Source organism: Gymnoscopelus microlampas (assembly GCF_963454915.1).
Source record: "Gymnoscopelus microlampas genome assembly, chromosome: 21".
Taxonomy (NCBI): Eukaryota; Metazoa; Chordata; class Actinopteri; order Myctophiformes; family Myctophidae; genus Gymnoscopelus; species Gymnoscopelus microlampas.
Genome location: NC_139958.1, coordinates 24,969,482 through 24,994,025, shown reverse-complemented (window position 1 = coordinate 24,994,025; position 24,544 = coordinate 24,969,482). Strand labels below are relative to the sequence as shown.

The 24,544-nt window shown below is 40.7% G+C and overlaps 2 protein-coding genes across 3 annotated transcripts in view; both read right to left on the bottom strand.

Annotated features, from left to right (window-relative positions):
- Nucleotides 1-24,544, bottom strand: part of rc3h2 (ring finger and CCCH-type domains 2) — a 309,407-nt gene that overhangs the window by 233,655 nt on the left and 51,208 nt on the right. The window lies entirely within an intron of this gene.
- The window catches only part of rabgap1 (RAB GTPase activating protein 1), a 111,810-nt gene that overhangs the window by 69,977 nt on the left and 17,289 nt on the right, over nucleotides 1-24,544 (bottom strand). Inside the window, exons 3-13 of one of the 2 annotated variants that reach the window (XM_084047478.1) lie at nucleotides 20,774-20,803; nucleotides 17,344-17,599; nucleotides 16,320-16,533; nucleotides 15,586-15,760; nucleotides 11,041-11,201; nucleotides 8,656-8,766; nucleotides 6,372-6,438; nucleotides 4,771-4,873; nucleotides 3,545-3,714; nucleotides 2,515-2,683; nucleotides 613-706 (exon numbers count right to left, since the gene is read on the bottom strand). In XM_084047478.1, the coding sequence (XP_083903604.1) occupies nucleotides 613-706; nucleotides 2,515-2,683; nucleotides 3,545-3,714; nucleotides 4,771-4,873; nucleotides 6,372-6,438; nucleotides 8,656-8,766; nucleotides 11,041-11,201; nucleotides 15,586-15,760; nucleotides 16,320-16,533; nucleotides 17,344-17,599; nucleotides 20,774-20,803 (1,550 nt within the window). The remainder of the gene's footprint in view (nucleotides 1-612; nucleotides 707-2,514; nucleotides 2,684-3,544; nucleotides 3,715-4,770; nucleotides 4,874-6,371; nucleotides 6,439-8,655; nucleotides 8,767-11,040; nucleotides 11,202-15,585; nucleotides 15,761-16,319; nucleotides 16,534-17,343; nucleotides 17,600-20,773; nucleotides 20,804-24,544) is intronic. The other variant, XM_084047479.1, reaches the window with a different exon arrangement.

The following is a 24,544-nucleotide window of genomic DNA, read 5'->3' as shown; positions in this document are numbered from 1 at the left end:
CAGCATCTGTCTGTAGAGGTATAGAATCAATTCTGTCATATAATTTACACAATTCATTGAATTTTACGAGTGTGTACGAGTGAGAGGCCGTTTGATTAACAGATAATAATAGTCTTTATTGTCCCCAAAGGGATATTTGTCTTCACAGTCTGTTCAACAAAAGAAACACAACCATACAGTATAGCACAAAACAACATATCCCACAACACAACACCAAGACAATACATGAGATCCCCACTATACACAAAAAAATATCCTATCGGCAAAGCAGTTTGTTTAATGCTGCAATGGCTGAGGTGACAAAACTCCTGCTAAAACAAACCTTTTCCCACTTAAAGGTTCTGTATCTTCGCCCAGATGGCATGAGTTCGAAGTAGCGATACAGGGAATGATCAGTGTCATTTATTATTGTAAGTGCTAAGCGTGTGATGGCCTTTTTGTTCGTGTGGGTGTGGGAAGTCCGATAATCTTGGAAGCAATACGGGTAATACTGAAAAGTTTGTTTTAGTCAGACATGGACAATATAGTGAAAAACATGGGGAACGATACGAGATATGTGTGTGAGAGAGAAGAGACAATACAGAGAGAGAGAGAGAGACGTAAAGGACTCACCACTTAGTTAGCAAATCTCCCCAGGTCTCCAGGATCTTCTCTGCACACTCCTTAGAAACATCACCTGACCCACTCAGTAATGGCTCGTCATTATCTGGTTATCACACACACACACACACACACACACACACACACACACACACACACACACACACACAAATGAAAGCCAAGTTTAGATGCATGATTGTCACAATTATGAAATTCCTTTCATAATTGTGAAAAGAGTTCAAAATGAGCTCATAACTATTTTCTTTCTTATGTGTAAATAGTAAGGAATGAGAAAATTAAAGTATTCCTCTAAGACATCCCTGTGTACGATAAGATTTTAATATGAGATTATTATTTTAAGCATTCTACAGCTCATGGGTGATTATTTGGGTACTTAGCGCAGACAAAAACATCAAGGTTAGAGGTACAGTTATTGTAAATTGTCTCTGTCGGGTGAAAAACCTCATATGTCCAAAACTGTTACTTTTCAGGATTAAAATAAAAAAATACCAAAAGTAGCAGACCTATAAGCTCAAAACGTGTCACTTCGCACCGCGTTTCGCACTTGTGGAACTGCTACTTTTGATCTGCTACTTGAGGGGGGTTCTAGGTGATCCCCAGCTAAATGATGGAGAGTTGGTAACCAAATGGACCATTATAGATCTTAAACTCTTGAGAGCGTAAAATGAAACCAAACGGACCCGCACGGGTCCGTTTGGTTTCATTTTACGCTCTCAAGAGTTAAATTATTGTTAAACGTCTGCATTACTTAATGAAAGAATTGTTATTTTTGATCAACGTTTGCCTGTTATCTCTCCTATGGTACCAACATCAACACAGCATGGACTTGTGGACAAATTCGTATCCAACGTCGACAAAATATTCTAAGTCTTGGGTTCTGAGAGTCTAAATCTCATCAAACGGTGGTTCGTGGCTCAAATGCAGAATAATGGACCTCGATACGAAAAAGGTTGAAAACCACTGAGGTAGGACATTAATTTACGAAAAAAACAAAGTTAGAACATGGAGATAAGAGGTTTCTGCCCGACAGCAAACAAAATACCGACTCGAGTGATCCCTACGCAAACAGTTTATAGAGAGTGAGACTAAACTCAACCAAAAGGCCAGTAGACCAAAGACAAACACAGACAGACGAACACAGCAAGACGGCACACATGTAGACACAAACACACTTCTGAGTTCTGTAATGCCCTAATTTGTACTCTGTCCTACGACAGTGTCCCGCGCCTGAAAATAGCTGATCCACGAGCTCGCAACGAGTCGCGGAGCTTTTGTGTTGGTGAGCCTGTAGATCTGCTATTTTCAGGCGAGGAAGGGACGCCGTCGTACGACTTAGTATGAATCAGGCCTTAACCCATTCATTCTGGCGGGAACGCATCTGTCATTTTAGATTTCTTTGGCTATTCAAAAATAGCACTGAGTGCCACGCTATGAGAGATTGCATGTAGATCTGCTATTTTTGAAAAATGTTAAACTTTCTAACTCAAAGCTTTGCTTATGGGGGATTCTACAAATGTCTTCTAAATCCTAACAGTTTTCTGAAAAAACTTAAAATTGTATTTGAGTCAAATTTCCCTTTCAAAAATATTTATATTCAAATATTTGCACAAATGTTCAAGATTTTTCAAAAATAGCAGATCGGTGCCGCGCTATGAGCTTGTATATCTGCTATTTTTGAATAGCCAAAGTCCAAAATATGGATAAAGTGGTTACGCAGATGCGTTCCCCGATTGAATGGGTTAACACTGTTTGAACTACTGTGGGATTTCTGTTACAGAGGTTCAGAAGACTATTTCTGGTGGGGTTTGTTTATGCCACAGTGTGGGACGATGAGGAGGCTGAAAACATGTGGGAAAAAAAAAAAAAAAAAATCCAGAGATGACCCTTCCTCACCTTCCTCTTCATCATCCTCGGGTGGCGAGGGCACCGTGGCCCCCGGGCCAGTTGGCAGGATGCCAGGGCTGGCGGTGGTCTTCCTCCGCTCTCTCTCCGTCTCGCTCTCCAAACTCACCACTTCGTACAGTGTGTCTGAGGAGGGACTCTTACGCTCCTTACGCTCCATCTGAAAAGAAAAGAAGAACAGTAAGGAAATGTTGACTACATCTCCTCTGTAAAACATTGATCATTTAGGGAGTACAAAACTGGTATCAAACGGAGCGAATCCCCCGCAATTAATTCAAGAGAATATCAAGTGTCCGTCCTGTTAAATCTTTAACCACTTAAACCATTGTTTCCCAAACAAATTTTTATGGACCGTGAGTAAATATCCCTTTATTTTTCGATTCCTACATTTTGTTTTTAATTATTATTATTTCAAAAGATTCTTTTAAAAAGGCCCCCAAAGAATTGTCAGGATTAATAACAAATAAAAACATTATAATAATAATTTCATAATAAAATGAGGAAAGAATACCATAAATTACACCAAAAAAAAAAACGTTTAAGAATATAGCAGATCTACAAGCTCACAACGCGGCGCGAAGCGACGCGTTGTGAGCCAAAAAATTACACAAATTTTTTTTTTTTAAGAATAGTGAAAATAGCAGATCTACAAGCTCACAACGCGGCGTGAAGCAACGCGTTGTGAGCTTGTAGATCTGCTATTTTCACTAGTTTGGGTCCCGGGCAAACGTCTAATTTCTCTTTTGGGTCTCGAGCTAAAATGTTTGGGAACCACTGACTTCAACCCGACAGCATAGACTTCAGTTGGTCCGTACTTGGCCCCCTCCCCTTTTCCCTCCACACCAGATCTCTTCACCAAAATCAGCCAGTCAACAAGCTCACAACTCGTCGCAACGTGGCGCTTTGTGAGCTTGTAGATCGGCTATTTTTGCCGAACATTCGTCTCTTATGACACGCCCAGAATTGGGACACTAGGTTTCAATGCCGCATTATGCAAAGTGTCATTACGGAAATACAGTACCTGTCGTAGTTTAAGATAGAAGGTCTCGGTGTAGCTGCGCTTACTAAAAGGCCAGAAGAGCCTGTCATTGGGGGAGCAGACTCTGACCCGCGTCTCCAGTAGAAAACGAACTGGTTCCTCTACCTCCGTTATCACTAGGTCCACTGCTGTTGTCATGTACATAAACTTATCTATGAAAAGAATGAGAAAAAAGGATGATGATCAGTGTCACTTTTATTCAGATTGTTTAACACTTAGCCTGCCCTAATTATTTCAGATTTTTTGCTGTTTTCTGCCAGAGATTCTTCATTGAAATTAAAAAAGTACTCAGGAGCCGAGATACAGAATTTTTAAGTTTTGAGTTAACAAGGAAGTGGATAGGAGTCTAGATCTTCGAAAAATCATATCTCCTTGGTCTTTGGGTCAAATTGAAAAAAAAAAGAAATCAATTTTTTTTCACATTTTTCAATAGAACGCATTTATGCGATCTTGGCGGCCAAGTGCGCTATTTAATAGATCGCATTTATGCGTGATTAGCAGAAATTGAGTTAAGCATTAGCTATACAGTAAATATTATTTATTTATTATTATCTACCAGAAATATGACTTATAAATGCAGTCTCCAGCATCATACAATACCTCTTTTCATGTTGTCATCATGACGGGAAAGACTACTCTGTATACTACAAGAAATGACAAGGAGCGTTGCCTGACTTCACTGAGCTTTGACTGCAGCCACGTTCTAATCTAAAATCTGTACAGCGATTACAACTTGTTTTTCCAAAGATTCATCATCAGTTTATTTTTGTTTTCATAACCTGTTATTTTTATAACAGGTTCCGCCTCCTGATGATGCAAGTTGATTAACTTTTTTTCATCTGTGAAAGGCTCACTCCCTTCTGCATTATGGTATAATAGTGTCCATCAATGCCACATTTAAAAATCCAGGGATTTTAGTATACAGTACATATGGGTATTTGCAGTTTTAATTGTACTGTGTTGTGCTGTTTTTCCTAATAGGATACAAATAGGATTAGTATTATATTAGTGTTATGGAATTGGTTCGCAGCATAATGTATCATGATGTCTTTACCTATGTGTCTAATGATGAATTCTATTTATTAGTGCACTCACTGTATTCTTATTTTTTATACGTACTGTAACTAAGCATTTCCGGTGTGTTTTCAATGCCTAAATGAAGGTTCATTAGAGTTTGTGTTAATCTGATCTGGAAACAATATTGTCACCTTTAGGCGTCTCCTCATTCACAGCCTGGAACTGAGGCGTGTTGGGGTTCCAACTTCCTGTGATGATGTAACACTTCCCGTCAGAGCTCTTCCCCATTGACTCCTGGAGAGGAACGGCCCCGTCAACATGAGTACAGAAATGTTCCCGTGCGTGTATGCACTTTAACAGACTAGAACACACAGCCATACACAAACAAAAACATACACACCGTGCACTGACTCCATTAGCAGGAAAGACATACTGCAAAGCGTACAACTAAGTATAAATCCGTCTTTACAGTGCATTTATGAGCGGGGGTTCCCACTACCCCCCCCCCCTCGAGTATGAAGTCAGAGCATAATGGACGCTGTGTGTGAATATGATCAGCAAAGACCTATTTTGTTTATTTTCTGTCCTTATATAATGTTACAATGTCAGATGTTCATATTAAATGCGGCCAAAGTTTAAAATAATAAGGCAATGATAAAGTAATCCCTGTGAGCAATAAACTCAACATTCAGACTGCTCTGAATGCTAGGTTTCAAAGGGTTTCTTCTACAAAGTACTTTCAGAACGACCTGTGATGCATTTATTTGCCCACGTTGTCTCTGCACGGTTCTTCTCATTCATCCAAAAAGGGAAGTTGGCCAATAAGAAGACAGTGGGCTTCTAGAGAGGGAGGCCTTAAAGAGACAAGAGCTAATACAGCTAGTTCCAGACGGAGGCTAAAATGAGGGGCTGCATAAAGAGTCTGTAATAAGGGGCTGTGTCCATCAAAGCGTTTTATTCCTGAGGCCAGCGTATGTTTTGAATTGTTTTCAATGGGAGCGCCGTGTTTAAACCATGCCACAAACGGCAGCAGCATGACAAGGCACTGAGCAGCTATCCTGCGATGAGCTGTGTACATTTGTACATTTTTAGCTGGTAGCAGAGAGTTGACACAACATTCAACTTTGGGTAGAACCCTGCGACTGTGACTTTTTACCTGGTCGGCCAATCACAGTTAAGAATGGGCAGGGTACAGACACCACAAAGGTCCACCACAAAAGTGCCGACATGTTGTGAGACAGAGACAACAAAAGCGTCTCAAATGAAAAGTCACTCGCTCTCCAAATCGCCCTCAAGCACTCCCAGGTGGACGTTTAGACGAATGCCTGGTGTTTTCAGCTGGGAACGCTTTGGTGGACACAAGATAAATAAGGAGTTTTTTTTTTACTGTGAATCATGCAAAGCTACTCTAGTGGAGTTCCAGATCCAAATATAATAGCTGTAATTGAGCATAAGAGTCCCACTTTAAGTGAATTTAAACTTCAACCCATCTTTTCAATACTTGCAGCCGAGCATCAATAGCCGAGTATCATAGCCACAGGTTTTCAAGAATTGACCATGCACGCTCGTCACCAGATGAAAGTGGTATGTTCTGCAGATGTACCGCATAGCTCTACTTCTGACTTCTCTTTCAGTGAACCTGTTTTTAATTGTTTTATTTTCGGTCTAATTTTAAGCTACGGAATATTCAATAGAACACTTAACTCAAAATTACCATCACTAACCAACTAGCGTGCACTCCATTACTCACAAAGAAACATGCACACACACACACACACAAAGTGTCACCCACCAGATCGAGCAGGTGCATGTCGCTGTTCTTCACATTTTTCCCTGGGCTTAACAGGAGACCAAAACACCTGGAGGGCAGACATACGTGCACGCACACATACATATGCACACACACACACACACACACACACGCACACGCAGGAAAGCGAGAATAAAAGATGAATATAGAGAGCATACTCAAAAGAAAGGCAATAAAAGAGAGAGAGAGGATGAAGAGAACAAAAACAAGACATAATAAATCTCTTTTTAAAGTGAGACCAGTCCTAATACATCATGCATACATTAACACCAATAGCTTCCTGGACGTATCCTCTTTAACACAGTCCAGATCCTATCCTGACCTGGTCCAGACCTTTCCTAAAATAATAACAAACCACCAACAGCTTCATTACTGCCTCTCAGGCCCTCTCATCAATCACCAGCTTAAGACAGCACCGGAACACTTAAACCCTGATTGACAGACAGACGTACATACGTACGTACCTGTATATGGAAGGAACGGCATTCACTCTGTAGTGTGGGTTTACCTGGTTTATAAGTGAGCAGGCAGTGCCTTTGTTATGAATGTCTGGATTTCCTTTAAACTGACGCTTCTCCACTGTAGCGGATGGAAGGACCTAATCTCTGCCTAATCTCCACCCCTTTTTACTGAATCCTTTCCACCTTTTTTTCTTTTCTTAAAAAAAAAATCATACGTGCTCCAGATATTTTATCACAAGGTTTACTTGACAGCAAGGGAGCGCAAGCCATGTTCAAACTTTAGAGTACATAAAGCAGACCTGACCGTTTTGGTGGCTTCAAAGGGTTACATGGCGGCTTTCCGACATGTCGCCTTTCCGACGTTAACGAACCCTATACCTAACCCTCACCCTAACCCTAACCGCACGCGGAAGCCACTAGTCGGAGTGGCGAGATGTCGGCATGGAAGACGGTTACCGCTTCAAAGTGTACATTATTCTATTTGTCGTGGTGACATTCTGCTAGGGCTGCAACTGTCGATTATCTTCCTTGCGAATATTTTATAGATTACTTTTTCAATTGATCGAATAATCGATGTGAGTTTTTTTGGGATCATTAAAAAAAATGATATAAAAAAATCAACGCTGGAAAACAATAGATTTTCTTTACTTGACAAATCGATTCGTCTGATTAACCTCTTAAGCCCTATTTTATACATTGACATACTGTACTACGACAATGTATACAGTGGTGTCGTGCAAATATAGTGAAAATAGCCAGTCTGCAAGCTCACAACATGTCGCTTAGCGATGTGTGTAGATCAGCTATTATTGCTGATTCTGAACGACATTTTTAACAGTGGTTAAAAATAAGTAATTGGTGCCGGTTTCCAGGGAGGAAGCAAGAGGTTGCTGATCTGACATCAGGTGGCACATTGTTCCACAGACTGAGGGCTTTGACTGAGAACAAGGTCTCCTTGTTGGAACACTGAAACATTCAGGAACCCTCGGGCAGAGCCTGTGGTGAGCACTGTAATGTCTGTAACAAGCCCTTTTAAACTACATAAGGTAGACAAGACGGGAGAAGAAAAGACAAAAAAGAAAAACGTAACAGGAAATAATAAAGCAGGGGCTGCGTATTACCTCATCCTCTGTTCTTTTAGACCCAATCAAAACATTGATTTTCAGAATATCTGTAATCTGTAAGTATTTTCGTTAGCATTTCACAACAGGAACACTGTTGACGTCTGTATAGCAGCTCTTACCACTGTCAATGCAGTACAATATAATAAGAATAAACAATAAGAGAAGCCAGTGATATCTCTGGCAACAAATATCTAGATGATTTGTGTGTATTTTTCCTATCTAGGCCTATAACTTCACTAACGGTCTTAAGAACTCATCAAGTCGTTAAGTCATCACTGTTTAATGTACTGTAAACAGCCAACTGTTCATTACTCCATATTGATCTATGACCTGAAACTGCAGCAAACAAATACAGTGTATCCTGGCTCATGCTATGCTACTGCAGACTTCTTTCCTAGACTGCCATCCTCTCTTCACTGCTGCTTGCAACCTTCACCAAAATGTTTTAAAGTAAAATATTAAAAATAATAGAACACGGTGAACTGCCCATTCTTTTGAAAAAAAAACACTTCCTTTTCTACTTTTTAAGAGGCAAACTGGAGGATTTTATATTTAGACATGATCAGAAATAGAAGTGAATACAAATGCAGTGCACTCAACTAGGATGAAGGATGCTGACATTGTGCATTTGTGTGTGCGTGCGTGCGTGTTTGTGTATGCATGTAGGGGGTGAGATATTACCTCTCAATGGCCAGTTCTTTGTTGGAGGACTGCTGTACATAGATGACAATTTTCTTGTCCATGCCTGCACGCAGCTTGAAACTTTGCTTGTCTTTGTCTTTCGCCACAGCACTAAAAAGAGACATATTTCTCATAACCCTGTTTGTAATACGGTCAACAGTCAGAATAAAAAAATAAGATGGACACATCGCCGAAGATAAGTTTGGAGCTCCTAAACATTTTCACACCACCATCCACCCATGGAGGTACTTTTTTTGTGCAGTGAAATAACCAATACATGCAAATGATTACATTCAAATAGTAAAGTACTGTATAAATAAATGCATATTTATACATTCTATCGACTCAAATCAGGATTTAAGCAAGTCAGTATATTTTTTTCTTCAAGTTTATTATATTTACGTAATTCTGAAGCACATATATTCAGTCTGGGGACGCATATCTGGTAATTTTAGATTTCTTTGGCTATTCAAAAATAGCAGATATACAAGCTCATAGCGCGGCACCAATTACCGCGCTATGAGATTTATTTTTAATCTTGTAAATGTGTGCAAATCTTTGAATATGTATTATCTAAAGCGTAAATTTGTAACTCAAATCTTTGCTTCTGGGGGTCCCTGGAACAAAATATTTTACAAATGTTCGCTTTAGAAAATAATATATATTCAAAGATTTGCACTAAGTTTCCAAGATTTTTCAAAAAAATAGCAGCTCTACAAGCTCATAGTGCGGCACTCGGTGCCGTGCTATGAGCTTGTAAATCTGCTATTTTTGAATAGCCAAAGAAATCTTAAAATGACACACATGCGTTCCCAGTCTTAATGGATTAACAGGAACAAAATGCTTCACATATCACAGTGCGTCTCTGCTTGCATACCAGAGCTGCATGAATGCAGAATGCAGAAAATAATCAACAAATAATCAATGAGCAGGAAATGTGCATTTGCTCAAAAATAATCCTCATCATGTATTTTTGTGGTTGTTTTCCAAACAAGCTGAGTATTTGGCCGTCAGTGAACATGTGGAAGTTGTTGAGTCTAAATCTAAACATAGAAAGATGGGTCGCAGAGCTCTCCTGCTAATGGCAAAGGAGAGATAGATTTCTTATCTGGCCTTTTTTTTTATAAAAAAGTGTTTTAACCACTTGAACCCCAGCATACCTATTCTGGAAGGAACATTTGCCAAAAATAGCAGAACTACAATCTCAAAACGCATTGCGTTGCGTCGCGTTGAGCTTGTAGACAAAGAGATTTGGTGTAGACAGAAAAAAAGCGGTCCGAGTACAGTTGTAACTGAAGCCTGTATCAGACTAGTAAGTATAGAGGGTTTAAGTTGTTAAAATCTCAGTATACTTTCAATACAAAAAGACACCTCAACTGGAGCAAGCATGGCGAAAGACATGTTCCCCTTTTTTGTTTATTTTGTTTTTCTTTGTTTTTGTTCTGCAATTTGTGGTTACTGCCTTGTTTTGATTAGATTTTCAGTACATATGTGCTTTGTACATTTTGTACAGTACAGTAAGAAGACCATGGGCAGGCTATACCACAACGTTATTTGTGCTTAAATAATTTCAGAATTTCAGATTATGCATGTAGTTGTTTGTGTAAACCTGCTGTATGTTACTGCTGCAGCTGGGTTCTTTGATAACATGCTTGGTTAGATAAGGTTTGGAAATGAATACTGCCCAATTAACAGCAGTATCCACGCGCTGTGAGATCAATAAACCACCGTTGGGCTGGGTGGAGAGGTAATAAATTAAGGGAAGCATATGTCTACGCCTCTAATAAAAATATGCCCGATACAATCTCTTCAGAGTTATTTTTAACATTTCACTGAGGGACATGTTCTTTTTCAGAGTGTGTGACACTATAAAGATTTGGCAATGCAAAGGGAAATCATAGATTCCCTTTGTTTTCTAATCCTCTTAATGTTTAATGGCTTAAGAGGTTGGAATGTCGATAGACATCACACACACACATAGCCCGACAGACTGGGACACTGAGGCTTAATTTATGCTCCATCATACAATGATGTTGCACGGCGAAAGCAGCAGCTCTACAAGCTCACAACGCGTTGCAGTGCCAAGTATAACTCAGGAACAAAAGAACTTGGGGACAAAAGAATTGTTGAATTGTTGTCCACACAAGTACAGTATCAGCCCATTAAAAGCATTTGGGCATTTTAGCTATATATATAAGCAGCACAACATACGTTTTTCAGAAAACTCTTAGGAGGCCAAATACATATAATTTTGGGGGTCCTTGGCCATGAAAAAGTTTGAGAACTACTGGTTTAGAAGGCATTTGTAAGAATCGGCCTCAGGTCTTAATGGGTTAATACAAACGTGTGTGTGTGCGCGCGCGTGTGTGGGCGTGCGGGTGTCACCTGAAGGTGCCCTTTCCATCGTCCTCTTTGATCTCTAGGCTCACAGTGAAGGTGAACAGGTCAGTGTCCGGGGTGAGGGGAGCCGCCAGCTGAGATGACATCAGTGTCTTCTTAGCAGACCGCCGGAACGCTGTGGCAAAGCTGTACAGTATCCTGCTAACCTGCAGAGGGACAACGGCAAGGCAGACCCCCACACACTCACGTGAATACAATTTACAATTTAGGGCCAGAGGTCTTCAACAGGGGGGTTACCTCACATCTTTGTTTGACATGATTGACATGAACTTTAGCCAAAAATAGCAGATCTACAAGCTCAGCTGTTTTCGGCCGAGAGGTTTGGTGTAGGGGGGGAAAGGAGCAAATCAAGTACTAAGTATTGAAGGTTTAAGTGGTTAAATGTCTGAAATGAACCAAAAACATCAATTTACTGATTCAATTACATTTTAATGATGATAGTCTGATGATAGTCAATCAAGCTATCTATGAAATCTATGAAAAAGTATAATCTGCAATGTAGTGGGGGTCCGTGCTTCATCTCTCTCAGCTAGGGGGTCCATGGGCTGAAAAATGTTGAAGACCCCTGATTTAGGCACTTAGCATCAGCATTCTGGATCAGGGGCACACCTGGGCGCTCGTGGCCCACCCACCTGACCACTTCACATTCAGCTGCCGTGTTGAATCAGTTTAGTACCACAATAAATATATATAAAAGGTCATTGTTGAAGGCTCCGAGTAACTGTATAAGGAGCATCGGTAGGCTAAGAGTGTGAGTGAAGACATACCGTTTCTATTGGCACTGAACAAAAGTGTGTGTGTGTGTGTGTGTGTGTGTGTGTGTGTGTGTGTGTGTGTGTGTGTGTGTGTGTGTGTGTGTGTGTGTGTGTGCACACGTGCATGCAGGAAATTGCATTGTACAGCTCCTCTTCCACACACACACACACACACACACACACACACACACACACACACACACACACACACACACACACACACGTGTGTTAAGGATTGACCCCCAGCATGGATCCACATCACAGTGGTTCTGCGTAATCTCTAACCCCAGTTCACATCAGAGCTGGGGGGGCAAGTGACTGGAAGACGGTGTCGGGGAAACTGCTGTTATCAATAAATGACAATGCTCTCCTTTTGCTTTCTATTAGAGACCAAAACAAAAACAGCTTGTGACCTCTCCTAACACAATGCCTCCGCTTTGTGTTTCGGTTGGACTCGGAGATGTTAGAGGGAATCCTAGTGACCATGTGAGGTTGTTTGTTGAGGAACGAACAACGGATATTAACCACTTAAAACCCTCTATTCTTAGAGAAACAGACTTGAGTTACAACTGTACTTGGATCTCTTCCAATAAAAAAAAAGTTAAAATTATTGTGATGCTATGTTAACACATTTAGCTGGGGACCCCCTGGAACCCCCCCAAGGACCCCACTTTGAGAACCAATGGTCTACACAGTTCTATTTTGTTCCGTTGTCATCTATTCTTGGACCAACTTAATGACCTCAGGGATTATGGTCACAGGAACTGTCCTGAGATTGTTGCCTTTCTACATTTTTAAGGACATTAGACAAAAAGGAATAAGAAAGTTTGAAACACTACACAGAATTTCGTATACAAGGCACTGACATATTGTTCTCTGGGATCTCAGAATTTTATTTTTTAATTTCTTATTACCAAATAAATATCATGGTTATATGTCATGGACAAGAACTTGACACATCAATGAGGACTCTATTTTTGGAATATTAAATTCTAATCATCATGGTAAGGCAAGTAGTAACTACACAAACCAAACCTCTACCAAAGTTTAATTGCACTTTTAAGTGGATTATAACAACACAGACATTAAGAAACATCCTTTGCTCTCACATTATGTCAACATTCTCATTGACACAGGCTTTTCCCGGAACAATGTTATGGATGAATCCAAGTCATTGGAGCCTTACTGAAAATGGCACAACTCTAGATCAGAGGCTAGGTGGGGTAGTGAGAACAGGGGGGGTGAACCCCAGGGGTCCGACATCATCTTCTCAAATACTGCCAACGTTAGGGACCTTGGGAGGCCTGGCACAAGGAGGTAGAGTGGTTTGATTTATGCATGAAAGGTTTCACTCCAAAAGTCAGTGCTGGGAAAAAAAGTTACCTAACATTCATTAACAAAGGCCCCTCACACTACGCTATTATTGTATATTTTAGTTATTTCTATTTACTATTATTACTAATGTTACTTGCCATTTTGTCTTGTTACAATGGATGGAGAGGAACCGAAGCCCAATCATTTTACTCTCATATACTTGTAAATGAGATGTAACAAATACAAATTATTGTATCTATTTATTTATTTTACAATTATTATGTGCATAATTGCCGATACTAATGTTATGAAATAAAAGTCAAATAAATGCAGATATATCAGTCTGGCTCTATTGTAGAGGACTGGAGAGGTTATTTGCAATGGGTTTGGGGACTTAAGTGAGGTTTGGTTCCAATCAGTGAGACTATCTATAAGAAAAAGAAGCGATGCAAGTGCTTTGGGAGAATGGAGAGCAGTGGGAGAGAGATTGCAGACAGGTTGGCTGCTGCAGGGCCTTTATGGCTAGAGAGTTACTGTAGGACAGCAAAGCTGACAGCTCAATAAGGGCGGGTGAGCACAAGGGTGGGGGTGCTGGATAAAATGAAGAGCTACGGTGGGGGGGGCGTGTGCATGTATATGTTAAGCACTTTACACATTCCCTGCCATTGATCCGTATAATCCAACAATTGACTGCCATTGACGGAGATCTCCGTCAATAAAAAAAAAATCATGTTTTTAGTGATTACGATAGAGGGCGCTCTTCGCCAACCTATGAATGATGCCTTGACTGCGAGAGAACGATAGAACCGGAAATGACGTCATCCCCAAAAAAATGACCCCGTCCACTATGTTATGAGATTTAGAAAAACACATCTAGCTCGGATTTCCCAGAGTGTGTCTTTTGATGAAAACGAGCCATATTCAACTGCTGATAACAACGGAACGGACGATCGAGGTTAAAAGGTTTTTGTTCCGGTGGATAGGAGAGACCCTGCCCCCAGACAGCTTTTGTTTACATCCGTGTCCACATCGTGGCTTCCGTGGGTCTCTGTGGATCGTCAAAATAAGGTAAAAACACTGGCAGTGGCGGATGAATTAATGAAAAAATGAAAAAGATGTGAATTTTTCTTTATACTTTAACAACTCAAATCTTGTATGGGGGTCCCTGGCACACAACATTTTCAGTTGGGGGTACGCAGCCAAATACACATTCATTTGGGGGTCCTTGACATGAAAACATTTGAGAACCACTGCTCTAGTGACAGTGATATGAGGAGAGTTTCTACACCGGGGGGGGGGGGGAACCTCAGGTCACTGTGCATTGAGGCACCACTCCAACCACCGGTGCTGAAGTGCTGAAGTGGACATTCTCAAGTGGACTCCTTGTCCACTTCCTCAGCATTTTTGCTGGTAAAGGATTAGGTGATGAATAAATAAGAGTTGATTTGGGATATCTTTTTTTGCGAGGTGGGGGTGCAGACCTAGACATGAAAACCACGCTGACGCAGTATCGTTTGACGGCTATGCTGCAGAGAACTCATAAGGTCAAGATTAATTCAAACAGGGCACCCTAGAGCACCAAGTGCATGGGTGTATGTGAGGTGAGGTGGGGAGATTTTCATGTACAGCTTATTTTTGCCGTGACTGAGGACTGTATGAAGAGCTATTGCTCCCCCTATTGTTCACTACCAGAACAGCAGCATTAACTGTAATGTGTGTGCATATTAACGTGAGACGCAAGACAAAAAAGCATATTCTCCCCAAGCTACCCTAAATGCGTACCACATAATCACAATGTCCGCAGTTTGAGACCTGTGTTGCGTGTTTTCCCGCCTCTCTGCTCTCGGTTTCTTATCTCTCTAAGTGGTAAATGGTGTATTTATATCACGCCTTTATCCAAAGCGCTTCACAAAGTGCATTACATTCATCCACTCACACACAAATTCACACACTGACGGCAGATGCAACCATGCAAGGTACCAAACTTGCTCATCGGGAGCAATTATGGGTTAAGTATCTTGCTCAAGGACACTATGCCACTAAGCCCTAAAGATGAACCTTTCATTTCCCAGGCAGCCTCTCTACCTCTTGAGCCAGTGCTGCCCTCTACACTGTCCTGTACAAATAAAGCACAGCACTATTTATAAAATAAATAAGTAAATAAAGAGAATACACACAAGTGAAAATCTACAAGCTCACAGTGTGTCGTATTGCGACGTGTTGCGAGCTTGTATATCGACTATTTTCGCTAAAAGAATTTAGTGCTTCACAATCATGTTACATGTGTGACTTGGCTATTATTTTGTGCATCGTGTTTAAAGTTTTGGACAATTCCTTCAGACAAGTGCTCACGCTCCCCCGCTGTGAACTTTGGCACTCCACTAATGGAGGCCCAGACCCTAGGTCGGGAAACACTGCTATACATGACCTTTTCAGAGTTAAATAACAAATTTGTTCTTACCGCCTCTTGGATTTGGCAACGGAAAACATGGATCCTGAAGATCTCAGCATTGTAGTGGCTCTCAGTGAAGGCAAAGCAGTCACTCTCTGGTGTGCCGTCATGGCCACGCACACAGAACAGGATCTTATAGATGGGGTAGTTGGCGATCTCCGTACTGGTAGCGGGGTCCAGCAACCTAAAGAAATTGAGAAGAGGGTTCGGAAATGGTAGCAATCTGACGAATTTAAGTATGCGTGAAGGCGTGTGTACCTGTGTGAGTGCGTGCACGCCATGCACATGGCATAATGTGGCCATATTATGTAACACTGATATCGTCGCCTTCAGGTGGAAACATTGTATGTCCAAAGCCGTTCTTTTTTATTATTATTTAAAAAAAGCAAAGATGGTGAAAATAATAGCCTATCTACAAGCTCAAGAGTCGCGACGCATTGTGAGCTTGTAGATGTAGATCTGCTATTTTCACTACTTTTGTGTGACACTCTTGAATGATGAAATGGGGCATACATTTACAAAAGAACATAAAAATGTGAAACATGGCGATACAAGGTTTCTGCCCGACAGCAACGATATACTATATCTGACTAATGCTGAAAGGCGTGGTTCTGCAACACTAGAATTCGCAATAATAACTTTCTATGAGTCTTTGCATATTTTCACCATACCAACCCCAAGTGGGCCTTTCAGTTAAAATTAGCAATGCACAAAAAACAGACACACATACAGGTTCCCCCTACCTGACAGTGCCTTCAGACACGCCTGGCACAGACAGTGTGACATCCAGGGGGAGTTGGCACTGTCCTCTGAGGATACTCATCATGCGAAGGGCCTCTACCTCGCTGCGTGGAGCATTAACGGAAGCACAGCCCAGGTATGTCAGCTGGCTGAATACTACACTGTCCTCATCTGGAATGGGACTCCCAGGACTGCCTTCTGACGATGACTCGTCTGCTGCAAAGGGGGAGAGATAGACAGATGGATACCGTTGGGGATATTTAGGTAGCAGAGACAGCACAGCAGTTGAAGTTACAGATACAGGCCATAGAAGTACTGTACAGTAGGTGCAGAAGAGTAACACCACAATAAAGGCACCCTTAACAAATATTAATAAAAGCCTACAGATGAATACACCCTATACAATCATCATGCCTGATGCGGATGAGAGTGTAGCAAGGTAAGCCTATAGTTATGACATCAGCACAAAACACAGGTAACATTGGAGAGGAGAGGAGAGGAGAGATGATAAAGGAAAATGCTTGTATCGTGTTTTGAAGAATTGTGCAAATGTGGGAATGTGTAAAAAGGAAATACGCTGCAAGGTCAGAAACTATGAAACTTGAAAAAAAAAAGACATACAAAGCAAAAAGAAAAAAAAAACTAACTGATCACAGGAAAAAGTGAGTTTGTACAGAGGACACAAGCAGAAGGAATTACTTGTTCCACTCAGAGAAAACATATTCATCTAAATAAAGTTCATCATTATTAACTGATTTCCTTCCGTTTAGGCATCCAAACCCTATACTGTCATACTTAGTTAACCGGGGTCACCCTCCTTTTTTCACTCTACACCAAGTAGAGCAGATGAGCTATTTTCGCCAAATGTTCACCCCAGAATAGAGACACTACGGTTCATGTGGTTAATGCATTTGCTTTCACTGTTGAAGCGCAATCAACCTTGTGGGCCACCGTAATATATTCTCTTATGTTTTGTAAAAGTAAAAGGCAGGAGAGAATATAAAAGAACACCACTCTACAACTCACCTCGGTATGACCTCTCATTCAGCTCACTCTCCTGAGCCGTCTGAACTGGCAGCACCATGTCCAGTTTGGGTGGAGGTGTGCTTAGAGGGTCTGTGCCAGGTGGTACAGGTGATGCTGTACTGGAAAGGCCATGGTCCCCCCCACTGAGATGGTCCATTCCCACGCCTGGTCCCGGTCCAGTGTCAGCTACTGACGGATCCATCAGGACATCCTCTAGCTCCCTCTGCAGCTGCTGCTCACTGCCGTTCCCCACGATCTGACACACACACACACACACACACACACACACACACACACACACACACACACACGTACGTATGTAGAACAAGGCATATGTGCACGCATGTGGGAACAGACACATGCTCGTGAGAGCCCGCACACACACACACACACACACACACACACACACACACACACACACACACACACACACACACACACACACACACACACACACACACACACACACACACACACACACACACACACACACACACACACACACACACACACACACACACACACACACACACAAAAGTAATAGGAACATTCACAAGTGAAAACACACAAACAAAACAGCATACACACAAATGGTAGACATAAACCAGGATCACTGACCTACCTTTAATCAGCTATAGTGGCTTACATGTCATTATTACAGTAGGTCTAGATCAGATGCCAGTATACCTTACTCTTCCAAGTTGCAGTAATGTACTCAGATTTGAGATTTCACTAAGTGGAGTACATTACAGCCATGTTAATAATCATCTGTAGTAGAAGAGTTAAACATTTTTAGCCTTTATTGTACAAGTGTTTAAAGAAAGGTGTGTTATATGCAAGGAAATATTAGTGATTAGATGTGTAAATTTAAGTGGTGATTTCATTTTGTATACCTGGCTGTGCATAAGCTTGTTCCAAAACTTTCCCTGGCAATCAACAAGCAAGCTTAAGGGTTGATTAACCAACAAGCCATACAAAAGACAGCAAAGCGTCATTTCTCCTGCCTGCTTTGGCAGCAGCCTGGTGTGAGGCAGACAATGCCAGGAAACGGCAGACTCAACCTGCAGAGGGCACCACAGAGCAATAAGCTGGACAGAATGAATTTGCACTAGCATGGAAATATGATTATCTACCCTTTTGGCACATGTGATCGTTTCATGGCTGATTACAGAGCCTCAAGGTTCCATGTGCTTTCTTCATGTTTCGAGAACCATGAAAAGATCACATCTGTGACATTCTATCATGTGTTTCTGTGCGACAAACAGTCATAACACCACAAGAACCTTTATAATGTTGTACTGTAGCTGTAGCAGGATGGATACTGCATCTCTAGTGTTTCTAGTTCCAGTCTTATAAATACAGGGATCATACACAAAAGGAAATTAATTGTCTGTGCTTTTTGATTTTCTTCATTTAAAATGTACTTTAAATGCCGTACCACAATATCAAATAGACCTGCCACTTCTGTAACATTCTACTACTACACCAGCTAAATAAAATTCTACTTCTGCAGTCTGGGTTAAATTCGGACTACTGTACTTTGATGTTGGGGGGTGCCACTGACATGCCAGTCAAATCACACTAGTATGATGGTACATTATTCATTATTGGTAAATATATTTCATGCAAAAATCTGCTTATGTTTGTTATACTGTATGGATGCAGTATACAGTGGGTACACAATTGTATTTATGTATGAATGAATATGTTTTCTTCCTGAACAAGTGTTTTGCTGATTGTATGATAAGTGTATATAGTGTAGTAACTCTTGGATTAATCATTAGCCAAGAAGATGAGGTTGTGAATCGAACAACAATATAGAACGCAATGATCGAGTACACGCTCTTTAGCTGAGCCAGAGCCTTGATGTTGCCTCTGATTGTTCAGACTGGTATGAATTATTGTAGACTTATCAGTGTCGTGCCTGTTCTAATTTGTCGGATGCCGGGAGGGGCATTGTTTTCATCCAGTTTGTCTTTGTCTCTCTGTTTGCTAGCGACAAACAGACAGAACGCCTGTACTGAAAACGGCTGCATGGACAAACGTGTAACTTTCAGGACAGGTAGGCATTGGTCCCTACAGTAGATGATCAGATTACATGTTGGGGGGGCAACTTCACAGAAAAATGTATTCATCTTTTTTTGGCAATGAGGTCAAAAATGTAAACTAACAAAATATTTCTATTTCTATTTCTAAGCTGGGTAGGTTAAATTAAGCCGAGCCTGACCCACCTCACAACATACAGTAGGAGAAAAGCTGAAGCTCACCTGGTGTTTCTTCGGTTTAACTACTTAAACCCTATATACTCTGCTGTACGTCAAATAGAGAAAATATACAAGCTTGTAGATCTACTATTTTTGCCAAATGTTTGCCTATTTTTGCTGAATGTTATGACATACCCAGAATAGAGACGCCCAGGGTTCATATGGTTAAAGGAGGGCGGGGTTTGTTGTGCCTGGCACCACTTACTTTGTTGTAGTGTGTGTGCTGCTTTGCAAATGTGTGCAAATGTGAGCCTATAGCATACGATGTGTATTAGACCAGCAGATGACTGTGATAGTTCAGTAGAGAAACAATGTGTATGTGTGTGCAAGGGATAGAGTATAAGCTATGGACTTCTGTCCTCATACTTATATCTCCTGTGATATTAAAAACGTGGTTAATTATCCCGAATCCCTCCTGAAAGTGGCTTTTTAATATTTCTAATATTATCGAAATGCAGTTAACGAACGCAAACATTTGCAGTTCAGATTTGAAAAGGAAATTAAAAATGCATTTCCTTCCCCCTGGTTGTCAGGCAACAGTAGATTCTACGAGTCCATATACTGTAAACAATGAACATTCTGTTTCAAAATCTCCGGGGTAGGCCTTGTTGATTTCAGGTCTTGCTAAACGTCGGGGCTGTGGATGGGTAGCGCTATACTACTGTGAAAGGGTGGGTCTATTACTAGGATCACGGAAACAACAGAGTACAATGGGCTAGCGACGGCCAATCACTCAACAGCCAATCAAAATACAAAGGGCACAAATCACAGACAGAATCACCACGGTATCACATCAAAGACAAGGCGAGAAAAGAGCTAAGAGCAAAGAGCTAGACAATGAAAAAAACAAAAAAACAGAAGGAACCGAGTTAAGCCAGATTTATACTTTGTCATACGACGGCGTGAGCTTGTAGATCTGCCATTTTCAGCCAGTACGACGGAGTATAAATTGAGCATTACACTTTGTCGCATGATGGTGTCGTACGGCATAAATGACTGATTTTCAAGCAACACAATGCATTGTGCTCATCACTTAAAAGTCAATTATCTAAGCCGGACGAGACCTTTGTGCGACAAAGTTTAAATGAGGCTTTAGAGAGACAGAGAGAGAACGAGAAGGAGAGAGGAAGAAAAGAAAAGGATAGAGAGAGAGAGAACAGACTGACCTTAAAGCTGACCCCTTCCTCAGAAATCACCTGCATAACAAACAACAAGTTTAGAACACACTGACCGCTCGCTGACTGGATGGACTGGACTGACTGGAGGGTGAGGAAATGTGCATCGACAGTGCAGCATGCTTTTATGAGAACCAAAGTATGAAATTATGAATGGCCATAATGTCAGTGAATGGGGTGGTTCCACCACGATGTCGGTACAGTAAGAATGCATGTAATGTGGGATTTCCTAATGGCAGTCGCAGAAATGACTAAGCTTTAGCTACAGTACAACAAACCGTTTATGTTATCCATCTACATAATTACTGTGTCATCAATATGTGCCATTATTATTCATTTTCTGGAAACAGATCAAACACATTTTAGTATGAGTTTTCTGCAGCAATTTGAAATTGCCACAACTTTTAATGGCCTGATGCCATCGCCTGGCAGCTTTCGACACAGAGTCTAAAATTCATTTCCCAACACAAGCAGCTTTACAAAATACAGTCCAATAATAATGGTGTGGTCTAATGGACACTATATGAACATGTGAGCCAATTACATTATCAAAGGAAATGTGATAACATTTTTGAACTGGTAAAAGATCATACTGTATGTGTACAAAATGTGAGGAGAGGAGAGGAGAGGAGAGGAGAGGAGAGGAGGGGTAATGTGAATCCATTAGGGACTGACACAGGATAAAGGCTAGTAAATGTGTCTTTTCATAGCATCCTCTTCACTCACTTAGTGAAAAGTCAAATCTGCGCCACTCAAAACTATTTTCTCTGACAAGGGGTTCAAGCCACACTAGGACATACTGTAAATCACCCAAAACTAATTGTTTAAGCAATAGCACCCAAGAGGGAGTGTTTCATGGCAAATACAATCCCAGCTCTGTCAAAGCCATGATGCTAAAAGCCAAAACATACAACGTTAAGTGTTGTATTGCTTTTATAAACCCGTTTTTAAACGTAATGTAATTCATATTGTGAATTAAACACTGAGCTATCAAGGTTTTACGAAGAGTTAATTCTGCCCTGTTTATATGCATTGCTAAGCAACTCCTAGCTATTATGCTATGGCAAACAATACATGGCTCACTGCCAATCTGATTCCAGAACTAACGCTTTTATAATGAGCAATATCTGCTAACTGATTACTAGATGCGGAACCAAGCGTTTTGCCATGATAGGCAGAACATATTAATATCTGACTGGTGATTGATGGGTGATGTTGCCCTAAAATTAACCCAAACTTTTCCTCACTGACAAGCTGAATAGAAAATGACTTTTCTGACCTTGTAAATAAATATCAGCTGGTGTTGCAACAAGTACTCCCTACAGTACACAGACAAAGAAAATAGACCTCTTGAATGTGAATACGTATGAAAGGCAAAGAATAAAAATGGTTGGCTTCAATGGAGTGTAGGAAGAATGAATTGAGTAAACAGAAATCAGTGTGTTCAAAAAGATGGAGAAGTGTTTTGTGACACAGAGCAATCGGTATGTCGACTTATAACACAGTTTCTGATGAGATGTTTTCAGTTGAGCAAGAATAAAACAAAGATTAAAGGACCATACCGGTGGTCTGGCATGTTTAGCCCATTGACTACAAATCATGGTACAGTATAAAGAACCTAATGTTATTGCTGATCGTTTTTCAAAGTATATCATAGTAGTTTGCTTAATTTTCAAGGAAGACCGTTCATTTCATTTGACTGTGGTATGAAAAGCAACTTACAGATACTTGAAACTTGTTATTTTTGTCAAATTGTAATCTGTCACATTGAAATTTATTGCATTTTAAAGTGCGAATTGATTTGTTAAAGTCCAGCCAAAATCTGTCTGTGGAGAAAAGATTGATTTAAGGAAACTAGTTATTTATGTACACATGTCAAACATCCATGACTTAATAACCACACTGTGATGTGTGCATACATGAGCATATTACAATCAATGATAGAATTTATATCAGGGTGTAACGCTTCTAAAATCGAATAATAAGATTCATGAGCCCATGATGTGTGAAAAGGTCTACTACCTGACCTGAACCCGACAATGTATCTGACATACTGTAGTAGGCCTGGGCCACAGCCAAGCAAACCTCAACCATAATGTGTTGTGTGAACAAAACAATTGCTATGAGTTTCTGATGACATGTGGGCGAGGAGCTGGATAATAAAATCATTTTCATTTTTGGTTTGACAATTAACTGAAACTCAGCCTCAACTGTTGAAAAGATTGACAATGACCTTTTAGACAAAAATGTTGAGCAATACTTTCGGCAATGGTGGACCAACGACCACAGAAGACAAAACAAAAATGTTTGATAGAGCTCACTGTAAAACTTCAGAAGTTGGCTTGCTGTCTGGTGCAAATTGTTTTCAAAACACTGCGATTAAATGTTTGTAGGCACTGCAGAACACCTTCTTTCGGTGTAGTGTGCACAAGCCTCCAGACAGATCGTTGTATTTTCGTCTTTCTCGTTCTCCGACATAGTTATATATATAAAGTTATATATTATAAGAATTCTAATACATAGTTGTACTAGAATTCTTATAATATATAACTTTAAGTGTATGGCTGTGACTTCAGATGAATGCTGTTGAAATAGTGCAAGACTTGGCAGGAGGTTTCCTTTCATTTTGTATATTGCTAGTGCTAACTAATTAGCTTGGCTTAAAACATGTCAAATACTACTAATTTCCACTAAGTGAAACTGTGGGTGTGTGGTGAATTTTGTTGCAACTACAGTAGGTTGTCTTATAGCATTTTCACTATAGAATGCACCTGCACAAGTATAGTAGCTCTATCGCTACTGTAGCAACAACAAGTTAAAGGTTTGATAAAGCATATAGTTAGGGCTGGGTCAGTCTGGCCTTGGACTAGCTCTCATCTCATCTCAGTTATGCCGTTATAGGCTTCCCTGGTTCACTGAGCTCCTCCTCCTTCATCTCCTCCATCCTCCCCACCTGTACACATTCATGTCCAAGTAAATTGACTTCTTTCCTGGAGTTTGTGTTTTCTCGTCCCACAGGTTTCATGGATTGTGACTGCGGACTGCAGATCGAGGGTTTCCATAGACTATGGCTGCAGACTGTAATTATAGTGGTTATTGTTATTAGTGTTGTTGCTGTGCATCTCTATCCCCCCTATCTCTTTCAATCTCTTTCTCTCTTCCTCTCTCTTTTTCAACCCGACTAATCATGGCAGATGACAACCCAGCAAGGGGCAGATTCTGCTCAAGGTTTCTTCCCATTAAAAAGGGAGTTTTTCCTTGCCGCCATCGCCAAGTGTTTGCTCATGGGGAAATTGTTGTGTCTCTATGAATTAAAGAGTATGGTCTTGACCAGCTGTATATGTAGTTTTGAGTCATTTGGTGCTATATACAGTAAATAAAATGTGTTTGTCTATAACAGCAACAGTGTTTTAGACATGTTTGCCGGGGGGTCTGAACAGTGAAACTTCTTACATCTTAACGAGTATACACAGCCCACTTAAGCCTATCATTGGAATATTGAGCTAGAAGTGGCAGATGTGTTCCTGCTCAATTGAAGCTTTTATATGTATTATGTCTTAGCAGGCTAATTAGGAACAGTCATCGTTTTCTGTATTGCTCGACAAGTGGGGGTTTGATGATTCCACTCCAATTGATGATTTGAATCTTGCACTTGTAGGGGGCCAAACATGCCACTAAAGTATCTGTGATTGAAACTACCCTTACAAAACATGTGCACATATGTGTCTATATATATATTTTTTTTTTCCTTCTTTTTTTTAT